At 42.1% G+C, this 23,841-nt stretch overlaps 1 protein-coding gene across 1 annotated transcript in view; it reads left to right on the forward strand.

Moving 5' to 3' along the window:
• LOC126260543 (E3 ubiquitin-protein ligase MYCBP2-like) overlaps window positions 1–23,841 on the forward strand; it is an 831,093-nt gene that overhangs the window by 227,572 nt on the left and 579,680 nt on the right. Inside the window, exons 28-30 of the mRNA XM_049957878.1 lie at window positions 2,334–2,540; window positions 8,985–9,298; window positions 17,740–17,980. Of these exons, the coding sequence (XP_049813835.1) occupies window positions 2,334–2,540; window positions 8,985–9,298; window positions 17,740–17,980 (762 nt within the window). The remainder of the gene's footprint in view (window positions 1–2,333; window positions 2,541–8,984; window positions 9,299–17,739; window positions 17,981–23,841) is intronic.

Genomic DNA, 23,841 nt, shown 5'->3' on the forward strand with positions numbered 1-23,841 from the left:
TTTGGTGCAAAAAACTGAAGAAACTGTCAGTGAAGAGCACCAATTAACAATGGATGAAATTTCTACATTGTTTCCACAAGTCTCCAGAACTCTCTCATATGAGACACTCAGTGAAATGCTGGGATAGCGGAAATTGTGCACAAGATAGCTTCCAAAACAGCTGACAGAGCAGAAGAAGAAACATTGGGTCAGTAGCTTCCGTGAGTTTCTTGAGTGACTTGAACTGTAAGGTGAACATTTCCTGAACTCTATTGCGACTAAAGATAAACATTTGTGGCTCATTACACACCTGAGACAAAAAGACAGTCTCACAGCAGTGTCACACCAATTCCCATCTGCCAAAAAAATCAAAATTGCAATTTTGGAAAAAAAAAGTCATGGCCACAGTGTTCTGGGAGGGAAAAGGCATCATTTTGGTTGAATTTCTGCCCCAGGGGAAGACTGTCTAATTCACAAGGATATTCTGAGACTCTAAAAAAGTCCAAAAGGAGCATTCAAACGAAAGGAGGGGAATGCTGACAGGAGGAGTTTGATTGTTGCACAACAATGTCTTCCTCACACAGCCGTAGCCACCGAGGTGCTCTTGGACTCATTTGCTTGGGATGTTTTGAACCACACCCCCTATTCCCCCTGACTTGGCTCCTTCAGATTATTGTCTTTTCACCTCCCTGAAGTTACACGTGAGTTGTATTAAATTTTCAACTGATGAGCAGGTGCAGATAGAGTTTCTGAAGTGGGTTCAAGCGGAAAGACAGCTTGTTGGTTGTCACATAACACCAACAAGCTGTCTTTCCGCATGAACGACCACTGACAAACTGTGGCCAAAAAACAAGTGGACCACCCTGTAGCTGAACACGCTGCCAAACATGGTACCCCTCGTCTCAGTGACTGCTTCACAGCCTGTACCTTATAGATCCTTCCCACCAACACCAGCTTTTCTGAATTGCGCAGATGGGAACTTACCCTGCAATACATCCTATGTTCCCGTAACCCTCCTGGCCCCAACCTTCGTTAGTCACTGTCCTGACCCATCCAGCTCCCTCCCTGTTCCCATTCCAGCACTACATGCCGTCATTTCACCGTCACACCCAGTCTTTTAATTCTTTTTTATTATTATTTTTATTTCTATCCTTTCTGCTACTTACCCCCTCCCCCCTCCGCACCTTCTCTCCTGCCCGCCGTCTAAACTGCAACACTTCACTGTTCATTTGAAAAAAGAGACAGCATTGGTCGCATATATTTTTTTTTTTTTTATACTATTGCAAAATCGATTTTCTGTCACTGAGTGACCATCTTCAGTGCTATATTGTATAACTTAAATTGGGATGCACTGTTGTCACTATGCTTACGGCGATCACATAGACTCTATGTGATCGCCGTAAGCATAGTGACAACAGTGCATCCCAATTTAAGTTATACAATATAGCACTGAAGATGGTCACTCAGTGACAGAAAATCGATTTTGCAATAGTATAAAAAAAAAATACGACCAATGTTGTCTCTTTTTTCAAGTATACCTGTTATCTGGTCGTTGTGCACAAGACAACATGGAGTCGCCAATCAATAACTTCACTGTTCGCCACTCCCACCGTACTATCCCTCACCCTCCCCGCCCCAGCCTCCTCCTTATCCCCACTCAGTCACCACTCTCATCATGCACTGGTGCTGCTGCTCGCAGTGTAGTTTCAGCTCTCTGCGACTGCAGACGTGTGTGCAAGTTGTGCTTGCGTGAGTGTGTGTGTATGTGTGTCTACTGCTGACAAAGGCCTTAATGGCCAAGAGCTATGATTGTGTGAATCTTTTTATTGTGTCTATCGCGACTCAGCATCTCCTCTATATGGTGAGTGGCAACTTTCCTTCTCTTATATTGTTAAAAATGAAACTAGTAAGCACTGAATGTAACAATAATTATTTACACCATCAGATCAACTTAAAAGTGTAACCCAAGTCAATTGTATTGTAAATAATTCTCGCCACATTCGGTGCTTACTAATTTCATATTTCTATCTTGCCCCAGTTATACGACCCCCATATTGTTGTAAACATCATTAAAAGTGTATACTACCATATGATGAATAGCTATGTGATTCAAAACTGATCATGCTAAATAAAAATTGAAGCATCACAAAAGGCTGCTCATTGCAGTTATTTCTAGAAACATTCATACATCACAGTTACAGTGCTGCACATCCATAATGGATAGAAGTTAGATAATTTAGTGATTATTCTCTTCTAATTCTTGCATGAAGTCTGCCTGAGTACTTTTTATTACAGTTTGGCTATAATCAGTATTTGTTGACTAACAAGTATATATATGTGCTAATATTTCATAGGAGGACATACAGGGGGCATGTGGAAGAGTTCTTCACACATTGCCATCTCGGTTCACCCGCACCAATCAAAGCCGAACATGGAACACAGGAAATGGGTCTCCTGATGCCATTTGTTTTTCTGTTGACAGACCTGGTATAGTCATTGCAGGTGTCTGTGTTTATGGAGGTGCTGGCACTTATGAATATGAACTGGAACTTTTAGATGATGTAAGTAACAAATAACAGCATTTCAGTACCATATGAAACACTAAAACATTTATAATTTCTTATTATATATACTGTTGCTGGTACTGTTCTTTTTTCATAATATGTTGTACCTGCCTGAAAATTAAGTTGGAGAGCTACCATCTGGTAATTGCTATAGAGATCCACATGACATGGATAATGAAGCAATTATTATAGTCATTGTCCTGTTGCTGAATGTGCTGCACATAACAACACCAATGACTTTAGTTGCTACACAATGTCCCAGACCTAAACCTCTGCTAATATCCCTCTCATTTTCTATCGACATCACCACTTTTCCACTTTTCCCCACACCCTAACCTTTTCTCTCCTATCACTTTCCCCACTACTTCTCTCATATCCAAACATTGTGCTTACCCTTACCACATTCCCTCACCGTCCTGCCGTCCCATCACTCTCCTAGCCACTCCTTCCTCCCTCTCTCCCTTCCTCCCTTCCATCTCTCACTCTCTACCTTCTTCCGTCCCTTCCCTCCCATCTTTCTTCCACCCCCCCCCCCCCCAATGTAAATAGGCTGCTAATAGCAACAACACTTTTATAACAGTTGTCAATGAGTTCACAGGATTGTGCTGGGAACATATGGATATGATATGCCATATCCAGCAGAAGTCACTGATAATTAGATGCTGCAGAGATACCACATTGAAGAGATGTTGATTGCTATGTTTAATCCATTATTCTAAATAGCCTCAGACATTATCTGTGTGACTGAGAGTGAGTGATTTAGTGGACTAGTTGAGGGGTAATAGATTGCCTGAGTGTTCATCAAACCACAAATGTATGCTTGCAGTCCTGTGAACACAGCTGTGGTCATTTTGGAAGCAGGAGTATCCACAGCATTCTCATTGTGAAAATATAGAAGAAATGACAACACTTGGTCACCAAAAGTTGTGTAATAAATGTTCTGGTTCATGTCCATGGCAGCCTGAATAAGAGATACCAAGTCACGGCACGAAAACACCCCCAAAACACTGTGAAACCATCTTTGGCTTCAACTTTGCTCTTCACTCATTGCAGGTTAAATACCTCATTGGGCTGTTGGTGTAATAGATGTCTTGCATCATTAAAAAAATAGGCAAAATTGCAGCTTGTTGGACCACTTTGTTGCATCAAATCAGCTATTATCCAATTTATGAGTTGTTCGATCCACTAGCAATGTGCAGTTTTATGTGCTATTATGGGCAGTGGCCTTTTGCAAGATACTTGATTTAAATATCATTGCATGTAGTTATCTTGACAATCTCAGCTCAGAAAGTAGTTGATAATAACCAGCATTCACTGACAGCACTAATTCCTGTTGGGTTTGAAACCAATTATCTACATCTGTATCTACATTATGGCAGTAGGTATGCCCCATTGTACTAGTTATTATGGCTTTCTCTCATTCCATTCACTTATCGAGCATGGGAAAAATGATTGCTTAAATGCCATTTTGTGCATTGTAATTAGTCTAATTTTGTTTTTGTGATCTCTGTGGAAGCAAGAGTGTATTATAGTGTTACAACTCGATCTGGGGTCATGTTGTTATCAGGAGGTCAAACAGGGAGTGAGAATGAGTGATCCTGTAGAATACTAATGAATCATCATTCAACTAACAATAATTAATTAGCAAGAGTTTTACGGTCAGTCTTTCTTCTTCCTGGTGCTGCCTACCAGCAACCGTGCTGAGTAGTCTGTTCTGCTTGAAAACATGAGGTGCTTGAAAACATGAGGTGGCACAGCAGTGCCTAGCAAGGAACCTGCAGAGCCCATGTCCTGTATTGCCTGTGACCACCGCTGTGGCCCCTTGCAGGAGGATGCGACAGCCGTGCATCCCCGCAGCCTGGCATAGCTGTGGATCTCCAACAGAGCTTCGGCCGTCTCAATGAGTTTTAAATGCCAGCACTTTGGGCACACTACCCTTGGTTGTAAGGGAGAAGCCACGTGTGGCAAATATGGTAAAGCTGCCCACAATGGAGTTGGTTAGTCCTCTCCTCCGATGTCTATCAGCTGCTCCAGGGATCACCCTGTTTGGAGTAGGGATTCAGTGTCTTCCTTGAAGAACAGAAGATCCAGGAGATAAAAATGACAAAGCACATTATGTATGGTGAAGCCAAAAAGATATACGAGGCCATGCAGCAGACCATGTGTGCTGCCTCCTTTGCCTTCATTCTTAGACAGCCAGTCCAGAAAACAGATGCTGCTACGCAAATGGAGTTTGCTAGTGTTGGCACTAGTGCCTGTGTTTGTCAGTTCACTTGTGCTGGTGCAGTTGCTTTGTAGCCTGCCCCTCCCAACAGAACTTCAGAAAAGACCATGGTTGCTGTCATTGTGGAACTCTTTGCTGAGACTCAGCATCAGAAATCTGTTTGTCCCTGTTGTTGTTTGTTGGAATGGCATCCAGTTGGAAGACCCAGCAGTAATACAAGGGACAGTCGGTAAGGCAGTAGTTGTACTGCTCCAGCAGTGGTGACACAGGTACCCAGCACCCGAGTTGAACAGCATGAAAATGGGCAGATCATTTCTTCATCCACAGAAGATCAGCTTGACCCCCACCCTCAGTCAGTCATCATTGTGACTGGCAAGTATGTGGCTTGGAGATCATAAGTCTGCTCCACAGCTGAACAGGTGTGGATTTGCAGCAATGGACTCCAAGCTGACTACAGATTTTAAACACTTGTTGAATTCACCAGAGCATTCTAAAATTTGACCAACCTGGTCTCCTATCAGTATCTGTAATGGAGATAGAATGTCCTAACTCTGAGAATGAGGAGAGCGGCAATAACATGATTCCCCTCCGCCCTCTTCCCCGCCTCCTCTCCCTCTCCACACACTCACATACACACTGGTCACCAAATATGCTCTCATTTTCTGTGCCAGTCAGCACTCTTGGCTGCATAGTGTTCAATTTAAGGGTTTCAGAGTGTTCCTTTATGCAAAGTTTGCATCCTGAAAGGTGTTCTTATGATGTCTCTAAGTGAAGTTACCATATTAGCCTCATTATGGTAGCACATTCCATCTGTTCCTCACTGTTGTTGAAACACTTAATCAGTTGGCCTTCTCTCATATAGTCTGGTCCTCAGGAGCTTGGCATTCATTTGTTAGGACTGGGCTTGGTGACCCTGGGGTTCCTGAACTGGGGACTGGTAAGCACTGCCAGTCATCTGTCACAGTAAGCTATGGGAAAGCATCAGTGACCACCATGCACACAGTGGTGGGAATGGGGATCTTGACTTGACTGCCAGATCATGAGGATGGTAAAAACCTCTATAAAAGCCTCTTCAATCTCAAGATGTGCTGCATGCTGATGAGGTACATAGCAGTTGAGGTGAAACAGTCATTAGCAGGCAACCTCTGTGGAACCCGCCACACTTCAATTGTATAAGGCTTACCTAGGCCCGTGGGGCTCTGTCTAGGTGGGGTTTTATTTCCCTAGATGCTCATGGGACCAGGATGGATCCTTTGAAACTTTCCCTTCCCTTCACCCAGTGGGAAGTATGGGCCACTAGAAGGTACCAACGTGCATTCGAACAAGAAGGCTCAGGTAGTTAGTCCTCCTGACTCAATCAGTTGTAACAGAATGCAAGCTGTTTGTCAGAACATCTTCATAATAACTACACTCCTGGAAATTGAAATAAGAACACCGTGAATTCATTGTCCCAGGAAGGGGAAACTTTATTGACACATTCCTGGGGTCAGATACATCACATGATCACACTGACAGAACCACAGGCACATAGACACAGGCAACAGAGCATGCACAATGTCGGCACTAGTACAGTGTATATCCACCTTTCGCAGCAATGCAGGCTGCTATTCTCCCATGGAGATGATCGTAGAGATGCTGGATGTAGTCCTGTGGAACGGCTTGCCATGCCATTTCCACCTGGCACCTCAGTTGGACCAGCGTTCGTGCTGGACGTGCAGACCGCGTGAGACGACGCTTCATCCAGTCCCAAACATGCTCAATGGGGGACAGATCCGGAGATCTTGCTGGCCAGGGTAGTTGACTTACACCTTCTAGAGCACGTTGGGTGGCACGGGATACATGCGGACGTGCATTGTCCTGTTGGAACAGCAAGTTCCCTTGCCGGTCTAGGAATGGTAGAACGATGGGTTCGATGACGGTTTGGATGTACCGTGCACTATTCAGTGTCCCCTCGACGATCACCAGTGGTGTACGGCCAGTGTAGGAGATCGCTCCCCACACCATGATGCCGGGTGTTGGCCCTGTGTGCCTCGGTCGTATGCAGTCCTGATTGTGGCGCTCACCTGCACGGCGCCAAACACGCATACGACCATCATTGGCACCAAGGCAGAAGCGACTCTCATCGCTGAAGACGACACGTCTCCATTCGTCCCTCCATTCACGCCTGTCGCGACACCACTGGAGGCGGGCTGCACGATGTTGGGGCGTGAGCGGAAGACGGCCTAACGGTGTGCGGGATCGTAGCCCAGCTTCATGGAGACGGTTGCGAATGGTCCTCGCCGATACCCCAGGAGCAACAGTGTCCCTAATTTGCTGGGAAGTGGCGGTGCGGTCCCCTACGGCACTGTGTAGGATCCTACGGTCTTGGCGTGCATCCGTGCGTCGCTGCGGTCCGGTCCCAGGTCGCCGGGCACGTGCACCTTCCGCCAACCACTGGCGACAACATCGATGTACTGTGGAGACCTCACGCCCCACGTGTTGAGCAATTCGGCGGTACGTCCACCCGGCCTCCCGCATGCCCACTATACGCCCTCGCTCAAAGTCCGTCAACTGCACATACGGTTCACGTCCACGCTGTCGCGGCATGCTACCAGTGTTAAAGACTGCGATGGAGCTCCGTATGCCACGGCAAACTGGCTGACACTGACGGCGGCGGTGCACAAATGCTGCGCAGCTAGCGCCATTCGACGGCCAACACCGCGGTTCCTGGTGTGCCCGCTGTGCCGTGCGTGTGATCATTGCTTGTACAGCCCTCTCGCAGTGTCCGGAGCAAGTATGGTGGGTCTGACACACCAGTGTCAATGTGTTCTTTTTTCCATTTCCAGGAGTGTAAAAGAAAAGAGGGTATTTTCAATTGAGTTTCACCATTCTACATACAGAAAGGTTTAAAGGATCTTGCTGGAACCTTAAAATCTGTCAAGTGCCTGTGCAATGGGACCATATTGGTTGAAATATCTAATTCCCAACAAGTAAAGAACCTCCAGAAAGCTCAGTGTTTTGGGGAGTATGCAATTGAAACTGAACTGCACAACACCTTGAACTACAGCAAAGGTGTTGTGACTTCCAGTGATCTGACATACCACAAGAAGAACTGAAAGCCAAGTGGTTCCAGGAAGGCATTGTCAACGTGCAAAACATTATGAAAAGGGTGGATCGTGATTTTGTCAAATCAGACTCTTTTATCCTTACATTTAACAAAACCAAACCTCCAGAGCATGTCAAAACAGGTAAGCATACAGCCTTATGCGCAGTTTTAAATGCCAGCACTTTGGGCACACTACCCTTGGTTGTAAGGGAGAAGCCACGTGTGGCAAATATGGTAAAGCTGCCCACAATGGAGTTGGTTAGTCCTCTCCTCCGATGTCTATCAGCTGCTCCAGGGATCACCCTGTTTGGAGTAGGGATTCAGTGTCTTCCTTGAAGAACAGAAGATCCAGGAGATAAAAATGACAAAGCACATTATGTATGGTGAAGCCAAAAAGATATACGAGGCCATGCAGCAGACCATGTGTGCTGCCTCCTTTGCCTTCATTCTTAGACAGCCAGTCCAGAAAACAGATGCTGCTACGCAAATGGAGTTTGCTAGTGTTGTCACTAGTGCCTGTGTTTGTCAGTTCACTTGTGCTGGTGCAGTTGCTTTGTAGCCTGCCCCTCCCAAAAGAACTTCAGAAAAGACCATGGTTGCTGTCATTGTGGAACCCTGTGCCCATCCAAAGATGTAGTCTTGTCCACCATCCAGCACTGCCACCATCACTTCTTAGATGTGACCCATCTTTTCTGCAGCAAATCCTTGCTCCTTAGTGTACTAGTGTCTAGTAGAGTCTTTATGGAATTTTAAAATTTAGGGGTCAGATACCTGCAGACTGAGTTTTATGACATGAAAACTTTCTTGGATGGCATACAGTCATGGTACTTCAACTCAGAAAAGCAAAACTCTAGATTTCAAGTCTCAGTCCGACTCTTTGAGTTAACCTGTTAACAAAATCCAGAATTGTGTGTTCATTTCCATTTCTACATTTTGTTCCATTCTTATATTATTTATTGTCAGCAGTACTGCAAGTAGTGTCATTTAATTAGAATGTGTGAAATCTTCAGTCTTGCAGGACAGGTACACTTCCTGCAACTAAATTGATTTCAGCTACTCCAACTTCTGTATGTTTTCCTTTTTTTTAATTTGGACACCAGTCTTTTATTATCATCATATTTACTACTTTCAGCAAAATAGTGTTGGTAATGATCCATCACATACACAACGATGGAACAGTCTGGAAATGGCACGTGGAACATTTGGTCCAGATGATTGTGTAGCTGATGTAGCAGAAATTAAGTTTGACAAACCAGTGCCCATAAAGGAGAATGTAAAGTATGCAATTCGACTGAGAAATCATGGAGGACGTACAAGCAATGGTGATGGTGGCCTAAGTTCTGTAAAAGGACCAGATGGGACTATATTCATGTTCTCTACTTGTTCCCTCAGTTTCAATGGAACAACACAATCAAGAGGTCAGATCCCTCAAATATTATATTACAGGTGAGTTAGCTGTACAGGTATTAAGTACTTTAAATATAAACAGAAGATTGACCAAAATAATTTTAAGAAGATAACAAAACCCACATAGAGAAAGTTGCTGAAGGCAGAGTGGTAATGAGTTGCAAGAAAAACCACTAAGCCCTACAACATAAGTAATGGAAAAATAGAATTGGTGTGGGCATGCTCAACAATTAGAGAAATTAATGTAGGCTGAGACAAGCTGTTTAGCTGAAATCAAGCATTCTGGTGGAGAGCAAATTCATGTAAGGAAAAAAAAATCTGGGTGTTCTGTGGTTATTTATTTACAATTTACACCAGTTTCTGGCCTACAAAATGGCTATTAGGCAACATGAGATCCGATAAAGGCGAAATCAGTGGTTAAAATACCATATAGAACAAAAGTAATATTTCATCTTTGTGATAAAAATAGTAGTATTTGCTCTAAAAGTGAGGACATAACACCTAAACACAATATTTAATATGACCCACCCAGATAGTGGAGCGCATTAAAGCATCTGTTTCCAGGACACGGGGAGGTGCTCCAGCCTCTTGCATTAACAAATGGAGCTGGTGTGCTGGCTAACCTGGATGTGGTTCTTAGGCAGTTTCCCACATCCATTTACATAAATGCTGGAGTGGTTCCACAGTTGCACAAATGCTATAAGAAATGGAGTCACATTTCACCATGTGATATCCATTAGACGCAAAATGAAGGTGTAAGTGGATTCCTCCTGGGGGGGGGGGGGGGGGGTGTATGGGATCAGGCAGTAACTTTAAAATGTCTTTGGGAATGGTGATGCCATCATAATAATAGCCAATAAACAGGTATGATTTTCTGCGAAATTGGAAACGTACCATACCATTCCCAACCTAGCATTGGCTGTGTATGGGCACTGATATGGATGGATGGATGGATGAAGTGTTTAAGGAATAAGAGCAAATTAGAGGGATCAGATTCTGTGAAGATCACATGGGGAAATACAAAAGCATTCTAAATTTCTGTGGGCTCAGATTAGTGATAGTTTGGGCATTGCTTGTTAAGGATCTTCATGCAAGTTCAAGTTCAGCTACTTCTGCTACATATCTGATTGCTGGTTTTAATGATGAAAACATCAGTTTGTTTACTTTGTGTATTCTCATTTCTTAATATGATATAGAATAATATTCTGAGGCAATTCTCCACTTAGACATAAATTTTTCATTACAAAAATAAAAATACTGTGCTAGGACAAGGTGATGGCTTATCTCCTGTCCTCTGTGTTCTATAAAATTATTTAATTAACAAGTTAGAATAAAATTTTAATGTACCATGTTTTTAAATGAGACTAAAAAGTATAAAATAATTGCTCCATAAAATTTGTGCTTGTGAATTATTAATTGCTATGAAAATACTTTTAAGCTTTATAATGAAAAACGCGAGGTGAACGATTCATGCGTCAGTTATGTATTGCATGCACCACACATTTTTCACTGTAAATCTTGCAAGCATTTTCGTAGCTATTAAAAATTCCCACTCACAAATTTCAGGATTTTCTATGTAGGGTTGGGAATTGTATGGGGCTAGGAGAAATTCTTTTATACTCTTCAATCCAATTTAAAAATGTCATTATTAAAAATTTATTTTTATTTAAATAGTTATTTGCTACATTTTAGGCTTGTGTGCAGGAAATTTTGCAGCAGATTTTAAACATATTTATGAGATTACAAGAAAGACATAGGTTTATTTCAGTGTCTTTTTCAGCTCATAATATCTGAAATAGAATATTGTTATACCTACCTACTAATAATATATCAATCTGTTTAATTGTTATTTTCATAAAAAATAAAATGAAGAAGCAGTCAAAATTAATTTTCTATGATCTTTTAATAAGTTTTTCATTTCAGCACTAGCTTTATACCCACAACACAACACTTGTATGCATATGTCACATATATAACACACCTCTCTTCCCACTCCCCCCCCCCCCCCCCCACCAATTGTCCATAACCTCCTCCCATCTCCTGGTATGTGGAGTATCACCGTCATTTTTGTCACTCGTGAAGCACAAGGTACACACTGTTCATGTTTGGTGTTTGCAAAGAATGTGGAATAGTGTTGTGATTCATGAGGTTCACATCATGATGGGTGTAGGAAGGCCACATTGTCAGAATGGAATAAATTAATTAATTCAAATGAACAGCACACAGCAGTCGAGGTCACCAATTGTGGAATTCCAGTACATATGATGATGAATACTAGAGACCATTGCAGGTACAGAGTGCATAACACACTTTAGTAAACAGAATGCGATATATGAGAATGCACAACCACTTGCTACACAAGTCACAGACTGAACTGCACAGCCAGAGAGGGTCTGCATCATCATGCCTCTCTTTGGTCAGCTATGTTGCTCTTCCCACATATAGTTTTAGAAGGAAAGTATTGAATTTAGAAGGACTTTAAGACAGAAGCAGTAGGAAAGACAGGTGTGAAATTTTCTGAAGGAAACAGAGACATTGTGAAAAGATAAAAGAATATTGGAAGAAATTAAAAGAGAAAATGGATAAGGAATTGAAGTGGACCCTAGTTAGCCAAAATGGAAGGGGGGGAGGGTAATGTGCAGTATGTTAATAACAAGTAACATCTGCTTTTGTTTTAATAACTGTTAACATAAATTTACAAATAAAACAATATTAACTCATACAAGGGTCTACAGATAGGTCACACAAACTGATGTATGGGGAAAAAAATGCCAAAATGCAGAAGAGACATTCAAAATACTGAAGTGTAGAGGGCTGTTGAAATATACTGAGTATAGAAGCATTAGTAATTGTAGAACAGTGTGGATGGATGTATGGAGTCAGACTAAGTAGGAAGGAGATCTTAAAACAAGTTTATACTGGAAGTAAAACAATTAAAAATAATAAATCTACTTTCCTATCATACCTAACTCTTCACTTACTTCTATATTTGGCATACCCCTGAATGACTGTTTATCTGCCTCTTTGCATGATGTTATTAGCTTAATATTTAGTAGCAGATTTATCTTTATCAGAGAAATACATTGTAAGCTAATGGATACTCACAGATTCTGTCCTGAAAAATGATGTTTGGAATCTTCAAAGTAGATTTTCACATTTTAAATGTCTTCTTTCAGTGTTTACTAGTTGATATTTTTTAGCATTTTTGACACCTTCTCACAAGGCAAACAAGCCCTAGAACATTTGAGCTGCCCTTCATTGCATATGCTGTATCCCCTGTTAATTCAACGTGAGTGTATCCTACATGCCTGAAAAGTAGGCCCTTATTGTTCATGCAGATGTTCTGTAAGCAATCTATTTCATAGACAAGCCAAAGTTCCCAGTATCTTATCAGTGAATCAATCCACACATTATTACTCTCCGGTAATTGGGTGACTCAATTGACTTCAGTTGTAACTCATTAGGTCTGTTGTCAAACACTACTGCATTTGTAAGTTTTATGAAGTTCACAATTTCTCTACAATAAGATTTACTTGCCTGTCTTTACACAATGTTAAGATCAGAAAATTTCATCCATAGTGGACTTTTGAAACACCACAATATGGAGACTGAAATTTTGTGCAGATCTGACTGAATATTATTACAACTTCTAGGTAATTACTTCATCTTTGAAAAAGCTTAGGTTGTTAATTATACTATTCATTAAGTTGTTAAAGTATACTATGAATAGTAATGGCCCTATCACACTATCCTGGGACACATAAAAATCACTTCTGTATCTGGCTGACCCAATATACAGAATAAGTGAAATGTTTCTTTTGCCTATGCCTTGGAGATTCTGTGGCAGTGCACAAAATAACACTCACAGCTGCTAATAAATCTGTGCACTCTGGGTGACATACAGTGTGCAAGACAAAGTATGCAATTTAATGCTCCACAAATTTAATCAGAAACATTTGTCAACAAACCTGAATCTATTCTATGTGTTGTTACTCTTGTCAAATTGATACAAATAAGGCCATCTGTCTCATTGATCTGTGAGACAAGGGCTAAACTTCTCACTACTTCAATGTTGATAGTTAAAAGCCCTGTAGCTCTCTGAGTACTTCCAGAAAAGATTCCAAGATCCGACCACTGGAATGGAATATGTTCGCTGTTTACATTTCCTACACTGCCTCCAGCCAGCTCCTAACAACTTGTGCTGACAATCTTGACATAACAATGCAAGAACACATTTCATCATCACTTCCAAATTTCCACAGAAACAAATTAATTCATTGGCTTCTATTAAACCTTGCCAAGTTCATCTCATTCACTAAAACACCACCACCCAACTAATTACTGTCTCTGTGATTTAATGTAAGGGTTTACAGTATTGCACTTTCAAGTGCTTGCAAACTTTCTGTACTGTAAAAATAACTTAGATGATCACTCGGAGTTACCAGCTACTCACTCCACAAGCATACTTTAGAATAACACCTCCATCTCTGAGGGCATGTGACACCACCTACACCATTAAGAGCTGCAGCTGAATATCCAAACCACTCCATGACATTATTTAACATTTTAGCCTTGCAGAAAATCAGAATAAGGAGCATAAAGTACACTTTTTCATTGGCTATTTTTCTGCTCCCACTTATAGCACTTCCATAAGAAGCTGTTTCCTGCCAGTAATTGCAGAAGTTTATCTGCAATGGAAGTAGAAACATTCTGGTTGTCATGGTAAAATTACTCACCCACAAAATCAGCCTAATTGGCTCTGATCACCACCCATTTAGGAGGATTAAGGAAAGAACAGTCCATCATGTACAGACAGAGCACGTCCCCTCCCCAACCCCCTCACCCTGCAGCTAAAATCTGGTCCTAGACCTCACAATTGTGGACAGGATTAGCACACAGGTGAAACCACAAATATCTTACATAACATGCTACATTCTGCACATCAAGAAGTTTTCAAACCAGGGCCAGCAGGGCTGGTTGTCAAACACACGAACATCTTTTTTGTGGTAGTGACCAGTACATAGCAGAAATAAAAGCTTTTTGAAAACGCAAGATCACTAAATCCCTCTCAGTATCTCTATTCATGGCTCCTGGTGCATCAAGAGTGAAGAGTGAAGTTGAATTTAGGATGTCTGGTGTTCTTGGAGTACACAGAGAACACCAGTTATTCCACATGAGGTCATTATGTCTTAACTCCAAATGTATTCAGACTTCTGCTAAAAATGGAAATAAGACATAAAATATGGTACTTTTGTGTATCGGTTCTATTGCCTTTTGTGTAGACTGTTGTGACCCTTTTTTTTTTTTTTATACATCACCAGTACTGACTGAATGAGGTGACACAACAGTTAAGGCAGTGGACTTAAGTGAGAGAGGAGCAGAATTCAAATTCTCATTTGGTGACTCTGATTTAAGTTTCCTCAAAACAGTTAAGATTAATATCAAAATGACTGTTTCGCAGAGGACACAGTCAGTTTCCTTTCCTCTCCTTGTTTTGTCCAAACTTGAACTGTATTCTTAATGACCTCATCATTGATGGAGTGTTACCCTGATGTTTCTTGCTTTCCTTTTAATACACTGAAGGCCATTAAATTTGCAACTCCTTGAGAGTGGCATGCAACAGACATCAAATTGGCATGAAGTGTATGGCATACTTGGATATTCAAATGATCATCATTTCACCACAGCTGCAAAAGCAGGTAGTAATGACACAATATACATTCATTACATAAAGATAGACTGTAGGTTTCTCATTCAGAAATCGTATTTCAATGTCTCTTTGTGAGAAGACCTTGTTATGGCTAATGTAAGGCATAGAAAGATCTATTAGCATTTATTGAAATTCGACAGCAGCGGGATTGTGATCTGTCAACACTATGGTTTATTATTCTGTGATATTGCTGCTCATGTTGTCCATGACCTCTCAACCACTTGCAAATATGGAATCAATGGATCCAGGAGGATCATACCCAACACCATGCTGGATCTCATTTGTCTCACTTGATTAACACCTGAGAGAACAGATACATTATCTTCTCGGTCATGCTGGATCGTGCAGCTACATCTGGCATATTGAGTGAGGAAATGAAATCGTTGTCAGCAAGACAAGTGTCGACAGAGAGAGCGCGATGACATATGGTGCACCACTGAAATGCGATGACTATTGTTGTGGTTTTCCCTGACAAAGCTGTAGAGAGAGGCATACTGTAGTTGTACACACAGCACTGGAAACAGTAAGGGCACCATGCCATCTATACAGTTGAGACCCAGTTCTACATACAGCATCTTGACAGATATTTCCATATATGGAGCCACCAAGGAAAATGAACATTGTCAGATTGTGTTTGTCATCATCTTTTGGTCCAGCATCTAATCAGATAGAATAAGGTGCCATTGGTTGTGTAAAAGTATCACCCCCGGTTTACTCATCCAGTCATTTGGGCAGCAGCCATTACGCTTCTGATACGTTAAGGTCAGTGGCTGTGCCCTATCTAAGAGGTCCTCACGACGTTACCTTTCAACAAGATAATGGAAGACTGCATGCTGCCTGTGCTGTCTTGACCTAATTCATCATGAATGGTGTCCAACTGCACTTTTCCAGATGTATCTCCTACTGGAAACATCTGGTAACGGGCTAACAGAGAGACTGTCATATGACTACTCGGCATTCACTATGATTTATGAACTGTAGTACAGACAATAAAACATAGATAAAGCGGCTTGGAATAATATAGTAATATCTGTCATCCAACCTCTGTTCAACTTGCTGGCAAAGGTTTCACTCTGTGGATTAAATTTTGCATCCTGCATAGCCCCAAATCACATACTATACTGCAGAAGCTAATGAGTAAAATTTTGTCATTTTCTATGATTCACAGAACTGTAATTTTAAGGTCATCAGTATAGTGATTGTTATATCACCTATCTCTGTAGTTGTATGACAACTGAATTGTGGTAACATTCCTTCAGTTCCCTTAGGGAATAAACATGCTGCAGGATAGCATTATTGGTAATGGTGAAGTTCAGAGCTCCACCACAGAACACCCTACAGTGTATAAAGCAATAGACAATATTGCTATTAATAGCTCTAACTACGTAGGTGCTCAAATCGTCCTGCATGGTGCATCAGAATGAATGGCATTGACGACAGGTAATATGATTTACCCATGTCTCTATTGTAGACCTCTGCGACATGAAATGTTCGGTATGTGATGACGTCACGGCTGTTGAAACTTTAAAGGCCTGCAACTTTGTCAACTTTTGGTCCACGGACGACGGCAACGGTTACCCATCCATTACCATGCTGCTGGGTATCATTATTCGTAATGGTAAAGTTAAGAAGACAATGTCAGACAGATCAGTATAGTGATTATTTTATCACCTATCTCTGTAGTTTTATGACAACTGATAGTTCCCTTAGGGAATAAACATTGGAAGACAGAAATAAACAATCTTATCTTTTTCAGTAAAATTCTTCAGGGTATCAGACCGCATCGTCATAATTTAAAATGCGCCAACGTTTCGGCCAGCGTTGCAGCTAGCCTTCATCACACTAAGTCAGCAGTGGCGGAACACCGAGACGAGTGCGGGAAACCAATATTTTTTCAAGAAGCCCGCGTCCTGGCGAAACAGCCTCTCACTTTCAAAAGAAAGATTAGAGAGGCGATAGAAATAGCCAAAAGACCCGCCAACATGAACAGAGAGGACGGGTACAAGCTTCCGAGGTCTTGGCTGCCTGCAATAGCAGGGCTACGGAGCGGCGGCAGAGCCGTGGCGGCCCATGCAGACACGCGGAGAGCCGCAGTAGTGGTCGCGAGCACACAAAGCAATGGCATGCCGCAGCCGGTTTCTGGACAGCATGGAAACAGTGTGACGTCACAGCCATCACCCGTTCGCTATTCGTCCGTCTCCTCCAATGGGGTGGATTAATATAAAGACCAATAGAAAACAGCTATTTCAACCAATGACAGATAATAAAGGAAACACCAATAAAGCATACCTTTCACCCCTCCTCCTCCTCCTTTCACAGCCAATCAAGTAACGACACGGTTCTCTCGTGCAGCTATTTAAGGAACCAAGTGTGTTCATTTAGCAGTTAACGTAAGGCCCTGATGAAGGCTAGCTGCAACGCTGGCCGAAACGTTGGCGCATTTTAAATTATGACGATGCGGTCTGATACCCTGAAGAATTTTACTGAAGAAGACAACGGCCGCAGAAGCCTACGCTTACATTTAATCTTATCTTTGTTTTCCTATTGTCTATTTTCTTCTGCAAGTTGTCTAGAAGTATCTGGTCATTAATTATTGCACCAGTGGCTGTCCTTCCATGTGACCAAATTTCTTACGGTTTTGGAGAGGCCTTTTGGTCAAAAATGTAGCATGTATCAATCACCTAATGTGTCAAGTTCGTAAATGCTTCCATCTTTTCTGTTAGACTATCTCTTTAATCGGTTGTGCAATTTTTACTTTATGTTTGTGCAGCAATCCATTGGACAGGGAGAGTCAACAGACCAGCAAAGCTTGGGCAGAACTTCAAGCTTGCAAATGCACACTGTCAATGTCAGCAGCCATAGTTCAGCACTGTAATGACTTGATGGCTCTTGGCAGAGAGAGAGCTGAAGATGTGCTTGCTACTGAAGTTCTTGGTAACGCATGCATTGTCACTACACTTCTGCCACTTATGCTGGCACATATCAGCCCTTTAGCTACTCTTGATCCAAGGGTAAGTTCATTTTTAGATTTTTTGTAAAGTGTGAATGTGTGAAAGTAAATGTCACTAAGGAAATGAGTTTGCATTGTTCGGTGTCCTTATTTTCTGAAAGTAGTACAAAAGAGTGGAAAAATCTCTTACCAGAATTGCATGTTATTATGATTTTGGTAAAATGAATTAATTTATTATGATAATGGAGTATAGGGAATACTCACTGTAGATGAATTATGGTTGGTACATACACCACACCCATGCAGTTCTGTATTTGTCTGTGTGTGTTTGGGTGTCAGGTAGGAAAAGTATAAGAACTCAAGAGCTAGTGCTAGTGATCTTTTAAATGTGTCATCAAGTGGGATGGCACAGAAGTTAAGAAAGTGGACCCACATACGGGCAGACAGCAGTTCAAATCTCTGTTCAGCTACCACAGTTTGGGTATTCTGCAGTTTTTCTAGGCTGATTAACGCAAATGCTAGGATGTTTTCTTTAAGGATGACATGGTTGATTTACTTTTTCAGCAGGAACTTGTTCTTTCCTTAGTTAACTGGTTTCTGGTTTATGAGGTTGTCATCAAACAATATCTGACCTTTGTCATCAAAGAGGGTACAGTACCGGTGTACAACTTTGAAAAAGATATTATAAATATGAACATGTTTTATCAAGCAGTGATGGAAGGATTAACTGACATCTAATGATCTTGTCATCAACAGGAAATTAAACTTCAGTTTTCCTTCCTTTAAAATTGTCTATGTGCTACCCATCATTAAATATGCAGATGAGTGGCTGTATGCATTTATTTTTTTCCTGAAATACATTTGATTATAAATACATGTTTTTGCATATTTTAATTTTATGTTACATGAAATTACATATTATTTGTTTCTTACCCATCTTCATATTTCTCCACATCAAGAGACTGCTCTCTTAGAAAAATATTGGAATCCAACCTGAAGACAGGAAGGAAATTGTCTCTAAAAACCATATTCTAATGCAATAAAACATGATTAATTGCTCTTTAAATTGCATTATGAAAGACGTGTTCCTGCTTATTTTTTAAGATTCAGAATTTCAGTTCACAAAAGCAAATACAATACAATAGCAATACTGTGTATAGGATGATAGTAGCTGTTGTTGTGTGTAATAAAGGGCTTCATGTGCTTTTGAGATTGACAGTGAAGCAAACAAGAGATTAGCTGCCCAACGTGTCCCAACTACTAGTGACTTCTAATGATGTAGAACTGGAGAAGTTTGCCATAGAGTTCTTCTTAAGAGATAAAGACTTTTCATGTTTGTGATACATCCTGTTGCATCAACTTATCATCTAAATTATGACCTTATGTCATGATGGACAACACTTTCACTACTGATGGAAAGATTGTTCTTCGTTGATTGTACAAGAAGCAGATTGGGTGCTCTGTGAACTCCAACTTTAGCAACACATATTTAGTGCTACACACACAAAGAATGAAATGGTGCAATCATCTAAGAAGCAAATATTATTGACACAACTGCAAAAGACTCCAAACTCCACAGATGAATTTTTGAATGGTATGTGCTCTGTTGTGGTCATTGTGAATATTCCATGGTACAAACTTCAGGTGCCTGAATATCACGCAATTCTATGAAAGTACTGTGATTTACAAATTCCTGATGAATTGACATAAGGAAAAACTATTTAGATTTTGTTACCAGGATACTCTGAAAAGAGCTTGGCATTATACACCAAAAAGCCAAAGAAATTAGTATGCCTGCCTAATATCATGTAGGACCCCTGTGAATGGCAGAAGTGCCACTACATGACATGGCATGGACTAGACTAATGTCTGAAGTAATGCTGGAGAGAACTGACACCATGAATCCTGCAGGGCTGTCCATAAAACCATAAGAGTACGAGGGGGTGGAGAACTCTTCTGAACAGCAAGTTACAAGGTATCTCAGATACGCTCAATAATGTTTGTGTCTGGGGAGTTTGGTGGCCAGCGTAAATGTTTAAACTTGGAAGAGTGTTCCTGGAACCACTCTGTAGCAATTCTGGATGTGTGAGGTGTCGCATTATCCTACTGGAATTGCACAAGTCTGTTGTTGTGCACAATGAACATGAATGGATGCAGGTGAACCGACAGGATGCTTACATACACTCCTGGAAATTGAAATAAGAACACCGTGAATTCATTGTCCCAGGAAGGGGAAACTTTATTGACACATTCCTGGGGTCAGATACATCACATGATCACACTGACAGAACCACAGGCACATAGACACAGGCAACAGAGCATGCACAATGTCGGCACTAGTACAGTGTATATCCACCTTTCGCAGCAATGCAAGCTGCTATTCTCCCATGGAGACGATCGTAGAGATGCTGGATGTAGTCCTGTGGAACGGCTTGCCATGCCATTTCCACCTGGCGCCTCAGTTGGACCAGCGTTCGTGCTGGACGTGCAGACCGCGTGAGACGACGCTTCATCCAGTCCCAAACATGCTCAATGGGGGACAGATCCGGAGATCTTGCTGGCCAGGGTAGTTGACTTACACCTTCTAGAGCACGTTGGGTGGCACGGGATACATGCGGACGTGCATTGTCCTGTTGGAACAGCAAGTTCCCTTGCCGGTCTAGGAATGGTAGAACGATGGGTTCGATGACGGTTTGGATGTACCGTGCACTATTCAGTGTCCCCTCGACGATCACCAGTGGTGTACGGCCAGTGTAGAAGATCGCTCCCCACACCATGATGCCGGGTGTTGGCCCTGTGTGCCTCGGTCGTATGCAGTCCTGATTGTGGCGCTCACCTGCACGGCGCCAAACACGCATACGACCATCATTGGCACCAAGGCAGAAGCAACTCTCATCGCTGAAGACGACACGTCTCCATTCGTCCCTCCATTCACGCCTGTCGCGACACCACTGGAGGCGGGCTGCACGATGTTGGGGCGTGAGCGGAAGACGGCCTAACGGTGTGTGGGACCGTAGCCCAGCTTCATGGAGACGGTTGCGAATGGTCCTCGCCGATACCCCAGGAGCAACAGTGTCCCTAATTTGCTGGGAAGTGGCGGTGCGGTCCCCTACGGCACTGCGTAGGATCCTACGGTCTTGGCGTGCATCCGTGCGTCGCTGCGGTCCGGTCCCAGGTCGACGGGCACGTGCACCTTCCGCCGACCACTGGCGACAACATCGATGTACTGTGGAGACCTCACGCCCCACGTGTTGAGCAATTCGGCGGTACGTCCACCCGGCCTCCCGCATGCCCACTATACGCCCTCGCTCAAAGTCCGTCAACTGCACATACGGTTCACGTCCACGCTGTCGCGGCATGCTACCAGTGTTAAAGACTGCGATGGAGCTCCGTATGCCACGGCAAACTGGCTGACACTGACGGCGGCGGTGCACAAATGCTGCGCAGCTAGCGCCATTCGACGGCCAACACCGCGGTTCCTGGTGTGTCCGCTGTGCCGTGTGTGTGATCATTGCTTGTACAGCCCTCTCGCAGTGTCCGGAGCAAGTATGGTGGGTCTGACACACCGGTGTCAATGTGTTCTTTTTTCCATTTCCAGGAGTGTACATGCCACCTGTCAGAGCTGTATGTAGACATATCAGGGGTCCCACATCACTCCAGCTGCACGTGCCCCACACCATTACAGAGCCTCCACCAACTTGAACAGTACCCACTGACATGCAGGTCCATGGATTCATGAGGTTGTCTGCATACCCATACACGTCCATCCACTTGATAGAATTTGATATGAGACTTGTCTGACCAGGCAACATGTTTCCACTCATCAACAGTCCAATGTCGATGCTGACAGGCCCAGGCAAGGTGTAAAGCTATGTTTCATGCAGTTGTTGAGGGTAAATGAGTGAGCTTTCAGCTTCAAAAGCCCGTATTGATGATGTTTCACTGAATGGTTCGCACGCTGACACTTGTTGATGGCCCAACATTGAAGTCTGCAACAATTTGCATAAGGGTTGCACTTCTGTCATGTAGAACAATTCTCTTCAGTTGTCACCGGTCCTGTTCTTATAGGAACTTTTTCCGGCTGCAGCGATATCAGAGATTTGATGTTTTACTGGATTCCTGATATTCATGGTACACTTGTGAAATGGTTATACAGGAAAATCCCCACTTCATCATTACCTCGGAGATGCTGTGTTCCATCGCTCATGCACCGACTATAACACCATATTCAAACTCACTTAAATCTTGATAACCTGCCATTGTAGCAGCAGTAACTGGTCTGACAACTGTGCCAGACATTCATTGTCTTATATAGGTGTTGGTGACTGCAGCACTGTCTGCTGCCTGTTTACATCTCTCTGTATTTGAATACGCATGCCTATACCAGTTTCTTTGGTGCTTCAGTGTATAAGTAACTACCACATATGGATAGCCACTGCCGAAACAACAAACATATGTGGACATTTCGTTGACAGTCTCATTGTTGGCAAACTCAGTGGAGGAGAATTCTCAAAGCCATTACTGATTTCTTGTAAACTGTTGGAATGCACAAATCATTGAGTTATAGCTCTTATTATGACTGACAGTCTTAAAGTGCTATGGTCTGAGGGAATTCAAGGAAAAAGTCCTCTTTCTGCATTTGGATGCTGTGGCTTGTATGCAAAGGCAGCAACTGCCCTGTTTTTAATCCACTTTATCTTTGTGTCCCATGTACTGCAATATATCACTGAAGAAGTGCCCAGCAGCTATCCAGAAGTAAAGAAACTACTTTCATACACTAAGAAAGTGCTTCTCAAAGCCCTGCACCAAGTGTTGCTCTATAGAGAACTGCTGTTGAACCTTGTGCTGCCACTAGAGCCTCTCCTAATGCATTGGTATACATGGATCGAAATTGTTGGGTTTGATAATGAACATTTTCAAGCCATGAAATTTATGATTAATTCATTTCTGAGAGTATCTTCAATTCCTGTGTGAGATATACAATATGTTACCACTGAATCTAAAATTGACAGTGCTCTGGCGTACATGCATAACAACTTCTCAACTTTGGCAATAGCAGTAAAGAATTAGAACCTATCAGGTAGCCTTCACATAAATCATTAGAAATGGTTGAGAATATCAAATGCCTGCTGAATGACATTAGAGGTGATCTAGGCAGATGGTAGTGAAAAAGTTTGATTTTGTTTTGGTCAGAAATTCAGGCTCCTCGTCTTTTGCTGCTAGAACAAGATGCTCCAGCAGACTTCTTGCCAGAAACATTTCATCTCCTGAAATTAGCACCATCAATGTTCTGTGGTGTGGAGATATCATTTTCCTCCTACAATAACATTATGTCTCATTGGCAGTGTTCTGTGACTGCAGAGACATGAGAGAAGTAACTGGTTGTTCATCGTGCTTCCAAGTGAAAGGCGAGGTTGGATACCTTAGTGATTTCAGTGAAGTTGGTCATTTTAGTAAACACAAGTGACTGAAAATAGTTTTCTTTCATTATGGCAGTACAGATTTTCAAAATAAAAAAGTAAATGATGCAAACTGTACCTTCTAAACACTCTTTTCATTTTTCTAGTATGTTTATATACATATTAATATACTATGGAGGTTCAGAACTACATTTCAGTTGAAACTGTTGTTTTGCGTTAAACACTTACTAAAATATTTTGTGATATTACTTATTTTCTTACATGTTATAACCATTTGTGTTACATATTTTGTGTGTTGATATTATATAAAAATCCAGGCTTCAATGATGAGGTATCATCTAGGTTACAAAATACTCCTATACTCTAATAAAATATTCTCGGGTTTCAAGCCACGTTTGGTACGTATCATTCTCCAACATCTGTCAAATTTTTGCATCATAGTTGGTTCATTCCAGTAATATGGCAGCAATGCCCTTGTCAGCTGGCAGGGTGGTGATGAGAG

The sequence above is a fragment of the Schistocerca nitens genome, chromosome 5, assembly GCF_023898315.1.
Source record: "Schistocerca nitens isolate TAMUIC-IGC-003100 chromosome 5, iqSchNite1.1, whole genome shotgun sequence".
NCBI classification, from domain to species: domain Eukaryota; kingdom Metazoa; phylum Arthropoda; class Insecta; order Orthoptera; family Acrididae; genus Schistocerca; species Schistocerca nitens.